The sequence below is a fragment of the Leucoraja erinacea genome, chromosome 6 (genome assembly GCF_028641065.1).
Source record: "Leucoraja erinacea ecotype New England chromosome 6, Leri_hhj_1, whole genome shotgun sequence".
Classification (NCBI taxonomy): domain Eukaryota; kingdom Metazoa; phylum Chordata; class Chondrichthyes; order Rajiformes; family Rajidae; genus Leucoraja; species Leucoraja erinaceus.
Window position 1 is genome coordinate 57704616 of NC_073382.1, and position 14132 is coordinate 57718747.

At 41.7% G+C, this 14132-nt stretch overlaps 1 protein-coding gene across 1 annotated transcript in view; it reads right to left on the reverse strand.

The window, feature by feature from the left end:
- Positions 1-255: 255 nt before the first annotated feature.
- Positions 256-14132, reverse strand: part of LOC129698183 (transmembrane protein 182-like) — a 33362-nt gene continuing 19485 nt past the window's right edge. The window contains exons 3-6 of the mRNA XM_055637136.1: positions 13234-13327; positions 9654-9749; positions 7204-7341; positions 256-1154 (exon numbers count right to left, since the gene is read on the reverse strand). Of these exons, the coding sequence (XP_055493111.1) occupies positions 883-1154; positions 7204-7341; positions 9654-9749; positions 13234-13327 (600 nt within the window). The 3' untranslated portion in view covers positions 256-882. The remainder of the gene's footprint in view (positions 1155-7203; positions 7342-9653; positions 9750-13233; positions 13328-14132) is intronic.

Sequence of the window (14132 nt, forward strand, 5' to 3'; positions counted from 1 at the left end):
GGAAAGAAAATAGATGGTGGAAACTATATACAGGTATATTAACTGAAACTAAGCTTTGTTATCATAATTTGCCCCAACAATTGAAACAGCTCATAATTTTTCATTTTGGGAGACACTAGAGTGCAGAAAGTCACTAAAACTATGTGGAAAGCATTACTGTTCTGAATGTCTCTTGTAAATGTAAAACACTCCATGTTAGATAGTGCATAATTAAATGCAGAATAAGGTTTATTGCTATAAACTGCTGAGCAGTTCACCGCTTAAACTACAAAGCTTTATGTGATGGGGGCACTTGTTGGAAGAAGGATTGCTTAACGTCTTCCATTAACTTGTTTACAGAGCAAAATGCATTTCAAATCTTAGGCACAGCTTTCACAAAAGGTCTGAAAGTAGTAAAAAGCTGGCTTCCTTGTGTTCAGTGAGGAAATACATAACCATGAATGATGCAGACTAAGAAAAAATGATTATTACAGGTGTCAGGGGTTATGGACATAAGGCAGGAGAATGGGGCTGAGGGGGGGAGAGGAGATAGATCTGCCATGATTGAATGGTGGAGTAGACTTGATGGTCCAAATGGCCTCATTATGCACCTAGAACATGAAAACCTATGTTTTGACACGGTCTACACTAAGTAAGCTATGGGACTCTACAAACAATCCAATTTACTTCCATGCAAGTTACTCCAACCTGATTATTGCCCAGTATAGATGGTGCTGAGCAGCACCTTTATGGATGCAGTGGACAAGTAGCACATCAACAATCATTTCCCACACTTGTGTAGTGGGATTAGGAACAAGAGGACTGCAGATACTCAATGTATGTGATTACTGGAGAAACTAGGAGAAAATGGAAGAAGTAGGAAATCACAGCATGGAAATACAATCAGAGGTCATCATCACCAACTTTTTCAAATGGCACAGAATACATTATGTCCCTTTTTTTCTTCTGGACCATCCATCCAACCTGAAAGAAAAGCAAACCTGCAAGTATGGAAAAGAGTGTGCCAACAGGAGCCAACATGAAAGACCAACCAAACTGAACTTTAACCATCGGGTGTAGACATGATTTACTTGGTTCAATGATCTGACTCATTATAGCATTGAGAGCTTGAATCCAAAAGATGTACATAATAATGGAAAATGTGGACAAAATACCTGAAAATAAAAAGAAAAAGTGTCATCAATACTGTTGGAAGGTACACAAACTATCTAGCAGCTAGATGCAAAATGCTGGAGTAACTCAGTGGATCAGGCAACATCTCTGGGGCTATTCTTAAAAATAGCCTATTCTCCAGAGATGCTGCCTGACCCGTTGAGTTACTCCAGCATGTTGTGTCTATCCTTGCTTAAAACTAGCATCTGCAGTTCCTTCTTACACATGCTATCCAGCAGCAACTGGCAATGCAAGATTTTATGACAAAGCTTCAAGTGAAGAACAAGGATCTCAACCTGAAATGTCACCTATCCATATTCTCCAGGAATGCTACCAGACTCACTGAGTTACTCCAGCATTTTGTGCCTTTCCTTGGTAAACCAGCATCTTCAGTTCCTTGTTATTCAAAGTGAAAGCCATCATTTTTACCAAGAAGATTACATTGCCATTTTGTTTTATATTTTTGATAGACCATGTGCCCGCGCAAAGTTCTACTGACTTTACCACTCTTGAACCATTGGCTGGTTATGAGGATGACAATCTGGTCTTGCAAGGTTAATAAGATTATCTTGACACAATAGAGCACAAAATAAACTTCTGGAGGAACTCAGAGGGTCAGGCAGCATCTGTGGGGGGAATTGGACCGTTGATGTTGATGCTTAATCTGGACTGCAGACACTTGTATCTCTATTTTACATACAAGAGAGATGGGTTTTGTACAATATATAATTTTTCACATATCACTTCTGTTCACTTCAGTCGTCACAGCAATTTTTACCAGAAGGTTAACCACACAATAATCAGAGTCTAATGCAGAGAACATGCATATGTTCTTTAAAGTTTCTCTCTGCTTTCTGTGGGCACCTGTGACCTTACAAGCACCTCTTCTTTTTTAAAAACATCTTCTTTCAATCCTCATGAACATATTACCAAATGGATGAATGTGGCACCCGAATATAATGTTTACACTACTACATCCTCATCTTTCTTGGATTTAAGCCAAAAGAAAGATCATAAAAGTGCAGACCAGCAAGGAACCCAAGAAATGTTAATAAAACTCCAAATCTAATACCATAACCAACTTAGTCCAACTTTATTGTCAAATCTGGTCAAGCCAAGAGTTAAGTGTCAAGAGAGTTTAATTGTCATTGGCACTGGGTCTTAAACATTGAAATTGTTGCTTGCTACAGTGTTACAAGCACATTAACACGACAATACAACATGTAAATATACAATAAGCAATACAACAAGTAAATATACAATAAACAATACAATAAATTTACAGTTATATTAAGTATCAAGTCAAGAGTGTCAAGGGTGTTTAATTGTTATATGTACCGGGAACTGAACAATGACATTCTTACTTGCTGCAGCTTTACAGGCTCATTAACACAACAAATACATATACTATAATCAATAATAAATAAATGATTAGTTATATTAATTAACTAGACCATAATAGTGCAAGACTACATGTGTAGTGCAACCTCATATAATGTACATAATATTTCAGGGTGAGGTATGGTTGTGTTTAGGATTGTGCAGAGCCTAACGATTGATGGGATGAAGTTGTTCTTGAACCTGGAGGTAACGACTCTCAGACTTCTGTCCTTTCTTCTCGATGTTAGCAGTGAGATGAGAGTGCAGCCAGGGCAGTGTTTGGTCTTTGGAGATATTACTTCCTTCTTCAGGCAGTGCATTCTGTGAATCCCTTTAATGGTAAGAGGTCAATATTCCCGATGCCCTTCATTTTCTTTTAGATAGGCATGTGGAAGCACAGGAAATAGAGGGATATGTACAGGCAGATGAGATCAATTTAACTTGGCATCATCTTCTGCACAAACACTGTGTGCCAAAGGGGTCGTTCCTGCACTGTACAGGTCTATGTTCTGCAGTCTGCTTCGTTCTTGGGTACCCGAGTCATCAAACCAGGCCGTGAGGGAGCCAGTCAGTATGCTCTCCACCATAAACCTGGACGAACATGAGAAAGTATTTGGTGACTTGCCAAATCTCTTCAAACCTCTGAAGAAGTAGAGGCATTGGTGAGCTTTCTTTGTGTTTACATCAATGTGCTGTTCCTAGGACAGAACCTCAAATGCCCAGGAACATGAAACCGTTGACTCTCTCCACTGCCTTGCTGCCAATGAAGACAGGTTCATGGACCATCAGCTTGCCGCTCGTGAAGTCAGCAATCAGTTCTTTGGTCTTGCTAACATTGAAAGCAAGATTGTGCTAGGACACCACTCAACCCGATTATCGATCTCCCTCCTGCACTCCGATTCTTCATTACCCATCATTATTCATTGAACAATGGTGTCATCAATGAATTTAGAGATGGCATTGAAGCATTGTCTGGCTACACATTTAAAGATATGCAGGGAGTAGAAGATGGGACCGAGCATGTTGCCTTAAAGGCCCGTGTGCTAATAGTTAACAAGGAGGGAGTACGGTTGATTAGTATGGGAGTCAGGGATTATGGGGAGAAGGCAGGAGAATGGGGTTGAGAGGGAAAGTGAGATCAGTCAAGATTGAATGGTGGAGTAGACTTGATGGGCTGGATGGCCCAATTCTGTTCCTATAACTTATGAACTTATGGAAGTGTTGTTGCCAATAATTGTTGCATATTGATAATGAATCCTGGAATCAATGGCCTTCAAGGGAAAAGGTTCTGCAAATCTTGCAGAAAGGAAGATGGTAGCGGTTGTTGGTAAGTCACCAGCCCAAGGATGTCACATCAAGAGACTATTAGATTGGTAGAGGGTGGATATAGGTCCGCTGAAGTATGCTGAGATCAGGGGTATCATTGGAATGGCATCAGGGAATAGAGCAGCATCAATGGCCAGACTGGGCAGTGCTTTATGCCCAACCATCTTCAGAGCAAAGGAGGGATGTTTAGAAATAAATGCACAAGGTTCAGTTTCAATTACAACTCCCCAGGAAATGCCTGCACGCAGAAAGACCCAAGTAATATTCAGACACAGGCTGAATGCAGCAAATGATATTTGATTCACACAAGTGTCAGACATTGACCACCTCAATTTGACCATTGACAGTGAATGGCATTATCATCACTGGGTGGCAAATAATCAGCAACCAAGGGGCCCCAGTGAGTAAATATTTCACTGCAACAGCCACATTAAATACATTGATTACGAGTTAGGCATTGTATATGCTGTGGTAAGCAACTCACCTCCTGATTCTGTGATGCTGTTGCACCATCTATAAGGCCGGTTTGCAGCGTAGTATTATTCACTTGGAATTAAGAACATGTTGATGTACTCTCCAGCAATAGTTCATCAGAGGGTGGTGAATCTGTGGAATTCATTGCCATAGAAAGCTGTGGAGGCCATGTCAATGGATATTTTTAAGGAAGAGATTGATAGAATCTTGATAAATATGGGTCAGGGGTTATAGGGAGAAGGCAGGAGATTGGGGATGAAAGGGAAAGATAGATCAGCCATGATGAATGGCAGAGTAGACTTGATGGGCTGAATGGCGTAATTCTGCTCCAATAACTTATGAGCTTATAAACATATGAATATTTAAGAGGCGATAAAACACACTATACAAGATGAAGCAGCCCACTTGACTGATCCCTCCACACTCCTGAAAACGTCCAATTCTTCCATCATCGGCTGCAGAATGGTGCACCATCAACAAAATGCACCGGAGTTACTCACCAAGGCTACTCCGACCACACTCCCCAAACCTACTACCTCTGCCAACAAGAAGGTCAAAGGCAGCGTGTAAAAGAAAAGACCGCCTGCAGATTTCCATCCAAGTCAGAAATCTTTCTGTGTTAGAAGTGTATCATGGTTTCATCAATGCTGCTGGCTCTAAATCCTGGAACTCCCTTCCCAACAGCACAACGCTTCACCACTCATTTTGCCATCATTTAAGGGGACAATTCAGGACCAGCTTCTCACGAGCATGTTAGGGTGGACAGTAAATCCTAGCCTTATCAGCAATACCCTCATCCTGTAAATGAATGAATAAGAAGACAAAGGTTAACGCTCAAAATAGCTTACAGTGCGAAGCAATAGGCTTTCCAAGATAAACAGGATACATTTTTTAGATTAATTGATGCCTTGTATTTTGCTTTCAGTGTTCAAAGTGCAAGATTCTGTAGGAGAATGCCCTGATGGTAACAATGCCAAGCATAAGTGATTGAGGTTTAACATTCTTTTAAGAGATTCTTTACTGCACATATTAAGAGATTCTTTACATAGGAAGATAATTAAAAATAAAGACTGCTCTTCAAGGAAGTTTAGAACAGCCAAGTCAGGACGTCTTGTCTAAATGTAGTAGCTTTGGTGCACGCACGTGCCATTGTTTCCATGATTAGAGTGTCTAAAAAGGATTTTGGAATCTCAAGCTCTTTTCCCTGATGCGTATACTATGCAGTCTGCATTGCAAAGGCAAAATATATGGCAAGGAACATGGTTTTCAATGTATATCTACAGAAAAGCTGTTAAAGCCGCATTGTTAAGGAACGACCTCTAACAGAAAGAATCTATCACACAAGAGCTTCAATGCATATATGCATGAGAACAGATCTTGCACACTGGTCTCTCCTTCATTAGCAATGGTCTTTTCTTCCTTAGCTTTTCCATGGACTGTTGAAGGATGTCAAGTAGGCAGGTGGATTTGTAGAGGGTGGATATAGGAACACGGATGTTTGCAGTGGTCAGGGGGATCGCCGAAATGGCAGAAGAGCAGCAACTATGGTCAGACAGGGGACAGAGGAGGCAGTCATATAGTCTGATGAGGTTGAGATTGATGGAAGGTTAGGTCAGGCACAGAAGCAGATGAAGGGACCACAACACTTCAAACTCCAAGCCAGTTGATCGTGTAACACCAAAGATCTCCATTCAGTTGTGGACTTTGTACATACAAATATATTCTTCACCATTCATACAAAATACACATTGTGTGCTGTACTCCATAGCTGCACATATCCAGAGACCTATAAATGTGCATGAAGATGTAACGGGTATAGCTTGGACCCAATAGCAGCACAGAGTAGTAACACAGGAAATGGGTACACCGTACTCACACAGAGGCTCAGGATTGAGCGAGGGTTCCGAAGAGGGGCAGGCAGGAGATGTAGTTGGGGTACTGGAAGGTCCGGTAACCAGGAGATCCAACACACGATGCAAACAAACCAGCAAGGGACAGACGAAAGGAGAGTCGAAGCCAGGCAGGAAGTCGAGGAGCCGTTGCAGGGATACACCAGACAGCCCAGGAGAGAGGTAGACAGAAACCAGGAGGTACGGGACGAAGGCCGTGGTCGGGGACAGAAGGCTGAGGCGATATCCGGGAAGACGACAGGACGGAATGGGCAGGGGCAGGGGCAGGGGCAGGTTCGAATCCGTGTAGGCAGTCGGGAAATCGCTGGAGAGTCTTGCATGAATGCTCAGAACAATCTGGTACTGTGTGAACGGTGAGGAGAGTCTACATACCGGGTTAATAGGTGATCAGAGGCAACTGAGTGCAACAGGTGAGGAGAGTTGGGCTGATGAGAGGGGAGTGGCAGGCAGGCAGGTGAGGAGAAGGAGGGACCGGTGGAAAAGTACCGGAAGGTGAAGTGGATGAGAATGAGGAGAGGGCAGACTGTGACAGAAGAATCGTGGCCAAGTTTACCAAAGTGTGTTAAATTGAAAAATGTGCACAACCAGCTGTATCTATAGTAATTTAGTGAACAGGCTTTTGATAAAATTCAATCATACAGCACACAAATTGACATGTTATGAAAATGTAATTTGAACAAACGGAAGCTGAAAAGCTACTTACTCTGTATAACCATTAGACCTATAACACTGCTTTATATCAATAAAGTTTGTACTGCATACTGCTCCATCAAATGTCTTCTGCCAATTGATGTGGTTGTCAAGAACCGGAGAAGGACATTATGTTGAATAATAACATTGAAATAAACAGTACCACCAAAAAACAGTTCAACTCCTTTCCAAACCAAGGTGCCATTTCACACACAAGAGTTTTCATGTACGTTCCCCTAGTGTTCAATGCACTAAACCCAAGTTTATTTACCAGCCAAAATGAAGAATCCACCTCCCAGTATGTACATGGAGTCGTGCACTTGGAGAGCTTCATAAACAATGAGCCCAAAACCGATTCCAATGGTTAGTACAGACAATACGATCAGCACGCTCCAGGAATGGCGATAACCTAGAAAAGGCAAATAACAACATTGGTTTCATGCCGATTATAACAGAAGCTGTAAATTACTAACTATGCAATAGTGTGAAAGCAGTCAGAAGAAACTGCAGATGTGAGAATCTTGAGCAAAAGACACAAACGTGCTGGAGTAACTCAGCGGGTCAGGCAGCATCTCTCGAGAATACAAGGTTAGCCGGGAAGTGGTGTTGGGTAAATTGAATGGATTAAAGGCCGATAAATCCCCAGGGCCAGATAGGCTGCATCCCAGAGTACTTAAGGAAGTAGCTCCAGAAATAGTGGATGCATTAGTAATAATCTTTCAAAACTCTTTAGATTCTGGAGTAGTTCCTGAAGATTCGTGGGTAGCAAACGTAACCCCACTTTTTAAGAAGGGAGGGAGAGAGAAAATGGGGAATTACAGACCAGTTAGTCTAACATCGGTAGTGGGGAAACTGCTAGAGTCAGTTATTAAAGATGGGATAGCAACACATTTGGAAAGTGGTGAAATCATTGGACAAAGTCAGCATGGATTTACGAAAGGTAAATCATGTCTGACGAATCTTATAGAATTTTTTGAGGATGTAACTAGTAGCGTGGATAGGGGGTAACCAGTGGATGTGGTGTATCTGGACTTCCAGAAGGCTTTCGACAAGGTCCCACATAAGAGATTAGTATACAAACTTAAAGCACAAGGCATTGGGGGTTCAGTATTGATGTGGATAGAGAACTGGCTGGCAAACAGGAAGCAAAGAGTAGGAGTAAACGGGTCCTTTTCACAATGGCAGGCAGTGACTAGTGGGGTACCGCAAGGCTCAGTGCTGGGACCCCAGCTATTTACAATATATATTAATAATCTGGATAAGGGAATTGAATGCAATATCTCCAAGTTTGCGGATGACACAAAGCTGGGGGCAGTGTTAGCTGTGAGGAGAATGCTAGGAGTCTGCAAGGTGACTTGGATAGGTTGGGTGAGTGGGCAAATGCATAGCAGACCCAGTATAACGTGGATAAATGTGAGGTTATCCACTTTGGTGACAAAAACAGGAAAGCAGACTATTATCTAAATGGTGGCCGATTGGGAAAGGGGGAGATGCAGCAGCGAGACCTGGGTGTCATGGTACACCAGTCATTGAAGGTAGGCATGCAGGTGCAGCAGGCAGTAAAGAAAGCGAATGGTATGTTAGCTTTCATTGCAAAAGGATTTGAGTATAGGAGCAGGGAGGTTCTACTGCAGTTGTACAGGGTCTTGGTGAGACCACACCTGGAGTATTGCGTACAGTTTTGGTCTCCAAATCTGAGAAAGGACATTATTGCCATAGAGGGAGTGCAGAGACGGTTCACCAGACTGATTCCTGGAATGTCAGGACTGTCTTATGAAGAAAGGCTGGATAGACTTGGTTTATACTCTCTAGAATTTAGGAGATTGAGAGGGGATCTTATAGAAACTTACAAAATTCTTAAGGGGTTGGACAGGCTAGATGCAGGAAGATTGTTCTCGATGTTGGGGAAGTCCAGGACAAGGGGTCACAGCTTAAGGATAAGGGGGAAATCCTTTAAAACCGAGATGAGAAGAACATTTTTCACACAGAGAGTGGTGAATCTCTGGAACTCTCTGCCACAGAGGGTAGTTGAGGCCAGTTCATTGGCTATATTTAAGAGGGAGTTAGATGTGGCCCTTGTGGCTAAGGGGATCAGGGGGTATGGAGAGAAGGCAGGTACGGGATACTGAGTTGGATGATCAGCCATGATCATATTGAATGGCGGTGCAGGCTCGAAGGGCCGAATGGCCTACTCCTGCACCTATTTTCTATGTTTCTATGTTTCTAATATGTTTACGCTGGGTCTGAAGAAGGATCCCAACCCAGAACATCGCCTATACATCCAGAGATATCATCATACATCCAGCTCTTCCAGAGATGCTGCGTGACCCGCTGAGTTTCCTCTGAAATGCCACTATCATGTCTACCACCACCATTCTTGGCAATGCGCTCTTGGCCCTCACTGCTCTTTGTGTAGGAAATCTTGCCCATCTTCATTAAATCTTCCCCCTCTCACCTTATACCTTACTAAAGTCTAGTAGGGTACAAGTAGGGCACAAGTAGGGTAGATCTCTATACTATAGACCCCAATTAATTATCAAGAAATTGTCAAACATGAGAAGTAACCATCTGATTTCTACCTCCTCAGCTGTTGAAGCAGAATTAGGCCATTTGACCCACCAGACTATCAATCATGGCTGATGCTTCAGTCCCACATTCATACCTGTAATTTGAACAAATACATTTGCAGGTCCAGTATATAAATTCCATTACTGCACTTACCAATGGCAGGATCATAAGCAGAGCTGTTCTGGGTCAGTCTTGTTGGGAAAGGAAGGTGGTAAGCTCCGATACAGCTTTTCGATACTTTCTGCTCAGCTAAATAAGACAGAAGTTGGAAACACATTTACTCAGATCGAACACATACTTTTGCAAAAATATAAACTTTAAATGGAGTTGATAATAATATCCACTGTATATTTTAAAGTTTCTTATGCTATTAACTCTGAAGCCCTCCCATGAGTGGCACAGTGGACAAATGCACCATGAGATGTGGTACCAGACTCTATCCGAATATGAAGAAACATTCCCAACTGCAGTACAGGCAATGGTGGGGGAACTGTAGACAATGGTGTCTGCAAAGATGAGTGTTGCTCATCACTGGCCTTTGAAGCCCAGTGGAAATGCAGGTAGTTGACAACAAGTTAAACCACCACAACATCAAGCTGCCAACTAGGCTGAAAGTCTACAAAGCTGTAGTACTCTCCAGCTTGCTGTATGGATGTGAAATATGGACCTTGTACAGGAAACACATCCGCCAGCTTGAGATATTCCACATGCGCTCTCTGCGGTTCATCATGGGCATACGCTGACAAGTCAGGGTGACCAACGTGGAAGTGCTGGACCGGTCTGGCTTCACAAGCATCGAAGCAATGATGATAAAGGCCCAACTTCAATGGACAGGCCATGTGATCCGGATAAATCCCGTATGCCTGGTCAACTCCTGTACGGAGTTCTGTCACAGGGTCAAAGGAACCCAGTACGCCCAAAGAAATGGTTCAAAGACTGCATCAAGGATGACTTCCAGCATGCAGGCCTAGCCCCAAAAGACTGGAAACCCGTGACAGTGGCAGGACAGGTTGGCGTACAACCACTAGGAAGGCAGTCAGCAGTTTCGAAGATAATCGCCAAAGGCAACTCGTGTCAGAGACAGGAGGAAGGCTGCAGCCCTAAATCCTCCCACAGCGGCCCTCGTGGCCCCCACTGCGTGTGGTTTGTGCATCGGATTTGTGACCCACAATCCCACAAGACATGATATTGCACAACAATGCTATCATCGTCTACCCCCACCAATAGACAGCAAGAAGTAAAGTGATCAACTCCTTGCAAGATAAAAGTGTCGCCATACTTCATTGGTTTGGTTTACATATGAGGGAATCGATACAAACAAATGAAATTATCGCAGGCTGGGTTGTTACTAAAGTAAATCAGAAGTGTAAAAGGGCTATTTAGCTGTCAAAAAGGCACAACAGTACACTGCAAGGGCCAGGAAGCAAGCGGGTAAGATCATCTCTGACTCCTCACACCCTAGCCACAAACTCTTTGAATCACTTCCCTCTGGAAGGCAACTCCGGACTGTCAAAGCTGCCACAGCCAGATATAAAAACTGCTTTTTTCCACCAGTAGTAGCTCTACTCAATAACCAAAAATCTGTAGCCTCCTTTTGCTCTGGTATTTTATATAATTCACATGTTTAATCAATAATGTTTTATTATTAATGTTTAATGTTTATGTGTAATTCCTAACTATCACGGTACGTCATGTTGTCACTTGCGGGCGGAGCACCAAGGCAAATTCCTTGTATGTGAATACTTGGCCCATAATCGTATACATTCATTCATTCATTAATTCATTAGTATTCCTTCCAATAACACCAGCTCAGATTATCCAAAATTAGATGGCCATCAAAAATTATTTTTCAACTTTTGAATGCAATCAAACCACACTGGTCGATGAATGGCAAATATATATATATATTTTTAATTCCTCTGTGTTGCTACGAAGGAAAACAGGAGACTTTTGGCTTCAATGTATCATCTTGTTTTTTTTAAGTCAATCTTTCAACAATTATCACTTCACTCAGCAGATTATGGAGATGTTTGCCATGGGAATGGAGAGAAATTACAAGGGAACATAGAAACATAGAAAATGGCTGATCATCTAAAATCTGTTCCCAGTACAAATGGCCTTCTTATAGTTGATAGTTCATGTGATCATTACAAAAATATTTGTCATGACAGAAGGGAGAAGCTAGAATAGAAACCAATGTCCATCTTTATAATTCATGTGGTTTATGTCTAACCCATCACAAAAAGACTAACTTAACCAGAGCATGAAGTAACAAGTCTGTTGGTGGAATTGGTACAAATCCAAGCAAATAAAAGGTTGTGTGTGTGATGAAAATGCGCAAAATAACGAAAGTAAGAATTGACTTGCACAGTTTGGATTCCACGCAGTTTATGCAAGCCAAGATAAATATGTTGAAACACGTCTTTTCTCAAATGTGCTAAAAGTGTGTCCAAATGCATCCTCCTCCCCCTGAAAGTCTACATCCCCCCTGCACTTCACCCTAACTTCCCAACCCCCCCCCCCCCCCCCCCCCCCCCCCCCCCCCAACACAAAACCCAACTGGCAAAGAAGAGTCTTGATCCAAATGTCACCCATTCCTTCTCTCCAGAGATGCTGATGTCCCACTGAATTACTCCAGCTTTTTGTGTCTATCTTTGGAAAAGAGACTACATTTCATCCCAAGCCCCCAAGAGGTTTCCAACCAGCGTAACCCATGGCAACATCAGTACATACAGCATGGTTCAAGCTACAGATGACAGAGAATCTCAGCATTGTAGAATATCTGTCTTTGTGCTTTTTGCTGTTATTTATCCAAGGCGTTTCAATAAAAGGTTTTATATGAAATGTGTAAAACATGGAGGGTTGCATTGTGTTTCTCTCCTATAGCAACTGCTGGTGTCGGACTGATGAGACTGAATTCATACTAAATAAAAGAGTAATACCAAATTTCAGAGGTCATCAAGGAGACCCAAAACAGTTTTAGGGCTTTGTTAATTTTATGAATAAAGTCAGTTAACAACTGAGTCAGTTAAAAGGTAAATGGAGTAAAACTAAACTGAAAGACTGGACTACAGCAGGCTCGTGGACTGATTCTTCAGATGCGTCTGCTGAGTGGACACATTCAAATCAAGTTTAATCAGGCTCACTGGTCAATGACACATGCAGATATTGTTAAAGAATGTGTAACTGATAAACTGAAAGGATGAACTATTCTGGAATCTCAAGAAATTAAAGTTCAAATTCAGTAAACTGAACTTTAGCAGCCAACACAAGATTTCCATAAAGACTGGAGCAATCCCCGAAAAGCATGGAACAACAAATTTAGTTCCACTATTTAAGACAGGTTAAACCTGATAACCACAAGTGAACCATAGTTTGCCTAATAACCATTGCACAAAAAAAAATAATCAGAGTATTCTGCTAGATAAAGGAAGAACATTGCATTTCATGTTATCAGGACACTGCAAAAGTAATTTTAGGTATAGTTACCTGTTTTGTAGACAAAAACAAGAGCCACAGTCTTACATGAACACTTGAACAATTGTAGCCAGGACTGCCTTACGGCATTGTCATGCATGTCAAAACTTTGATGTTAGTTACTATGCCCATAAGAATTTATCATCATAAAGCTTTCTGAAAGGGTTATTATCTACTGGATTTTAGAGGTTTGTAATGTTTACTATGTGGATGAGACTGTTAAAACCCAATGTAATGTAATGTAAAATTCACTCACAAAACATATACATTGAAAAACTGTCGTCAATATGTGGTACTTTCATTGCACAACTCCAGAAGAAACCCTCATAGTGAAATATCTTCGCAGATGCCTGGGGAAAAACAACGACAACTTCATAAGACAATAAAAATATACACTCTGCAATTGGTCAAAATGTCCTGCATTACTTTTTCATCCTTCATTTAGCATTAAACAATCTACTTAATTACTTTTGTATTAAAATGAAAAGTTCCATTGTTTTAAAATTCACACAAAACAATTCCGAGTTAAAAGTGAAATAAGATGTGAGTGTTTTCTCTGCCTTGCCAATTCATCACCAAGCATTGCAAATATGCAGTTTGGAAAAGATTGAAAAAAGAAAAAAATGTTGCATAGCTTTAAGGAGGAAGGTTTAAAGGAGATGCGCAAGGCATGTTTTTTATACGGAGATATCTGGGATGGAGGCAGATACAGTGGTGTTCAGTTTTTTAGTGCTGGCTGTATGGAATTTGTACGTTCTCCCCATGACCTGCCAGGATTTTCTCCTGGAGATCCGGTTTCCTCCCGCATTACGAAGACATACAAAATTGGCTTTGGCAAAAAATTGTAAAATTGTCCCTAGTGTGTGGGATAATATTAGTGTATGGAGATCACTGGTCAGCGTGTACTCAGTGGGGTGAAGGGCTGTTTCCGCGCTGTATCTCTAGAATAAACTAAATTAAATGCTTGAATTGTCATCACAGAAGCTACGGATCTGGTGCTGGGAAATGAATATAGAATAACTTGACAGATAGCGTACACATGGTGTGCCAAAGGGCCTGTTTCTGTGCTGTATGACTCTATGACTCCATGACCTACATTTCATGCCAGCTTTTACAGTTCCTGCTGAAGTTATAGTGATCGGTAGGATCCTAGTG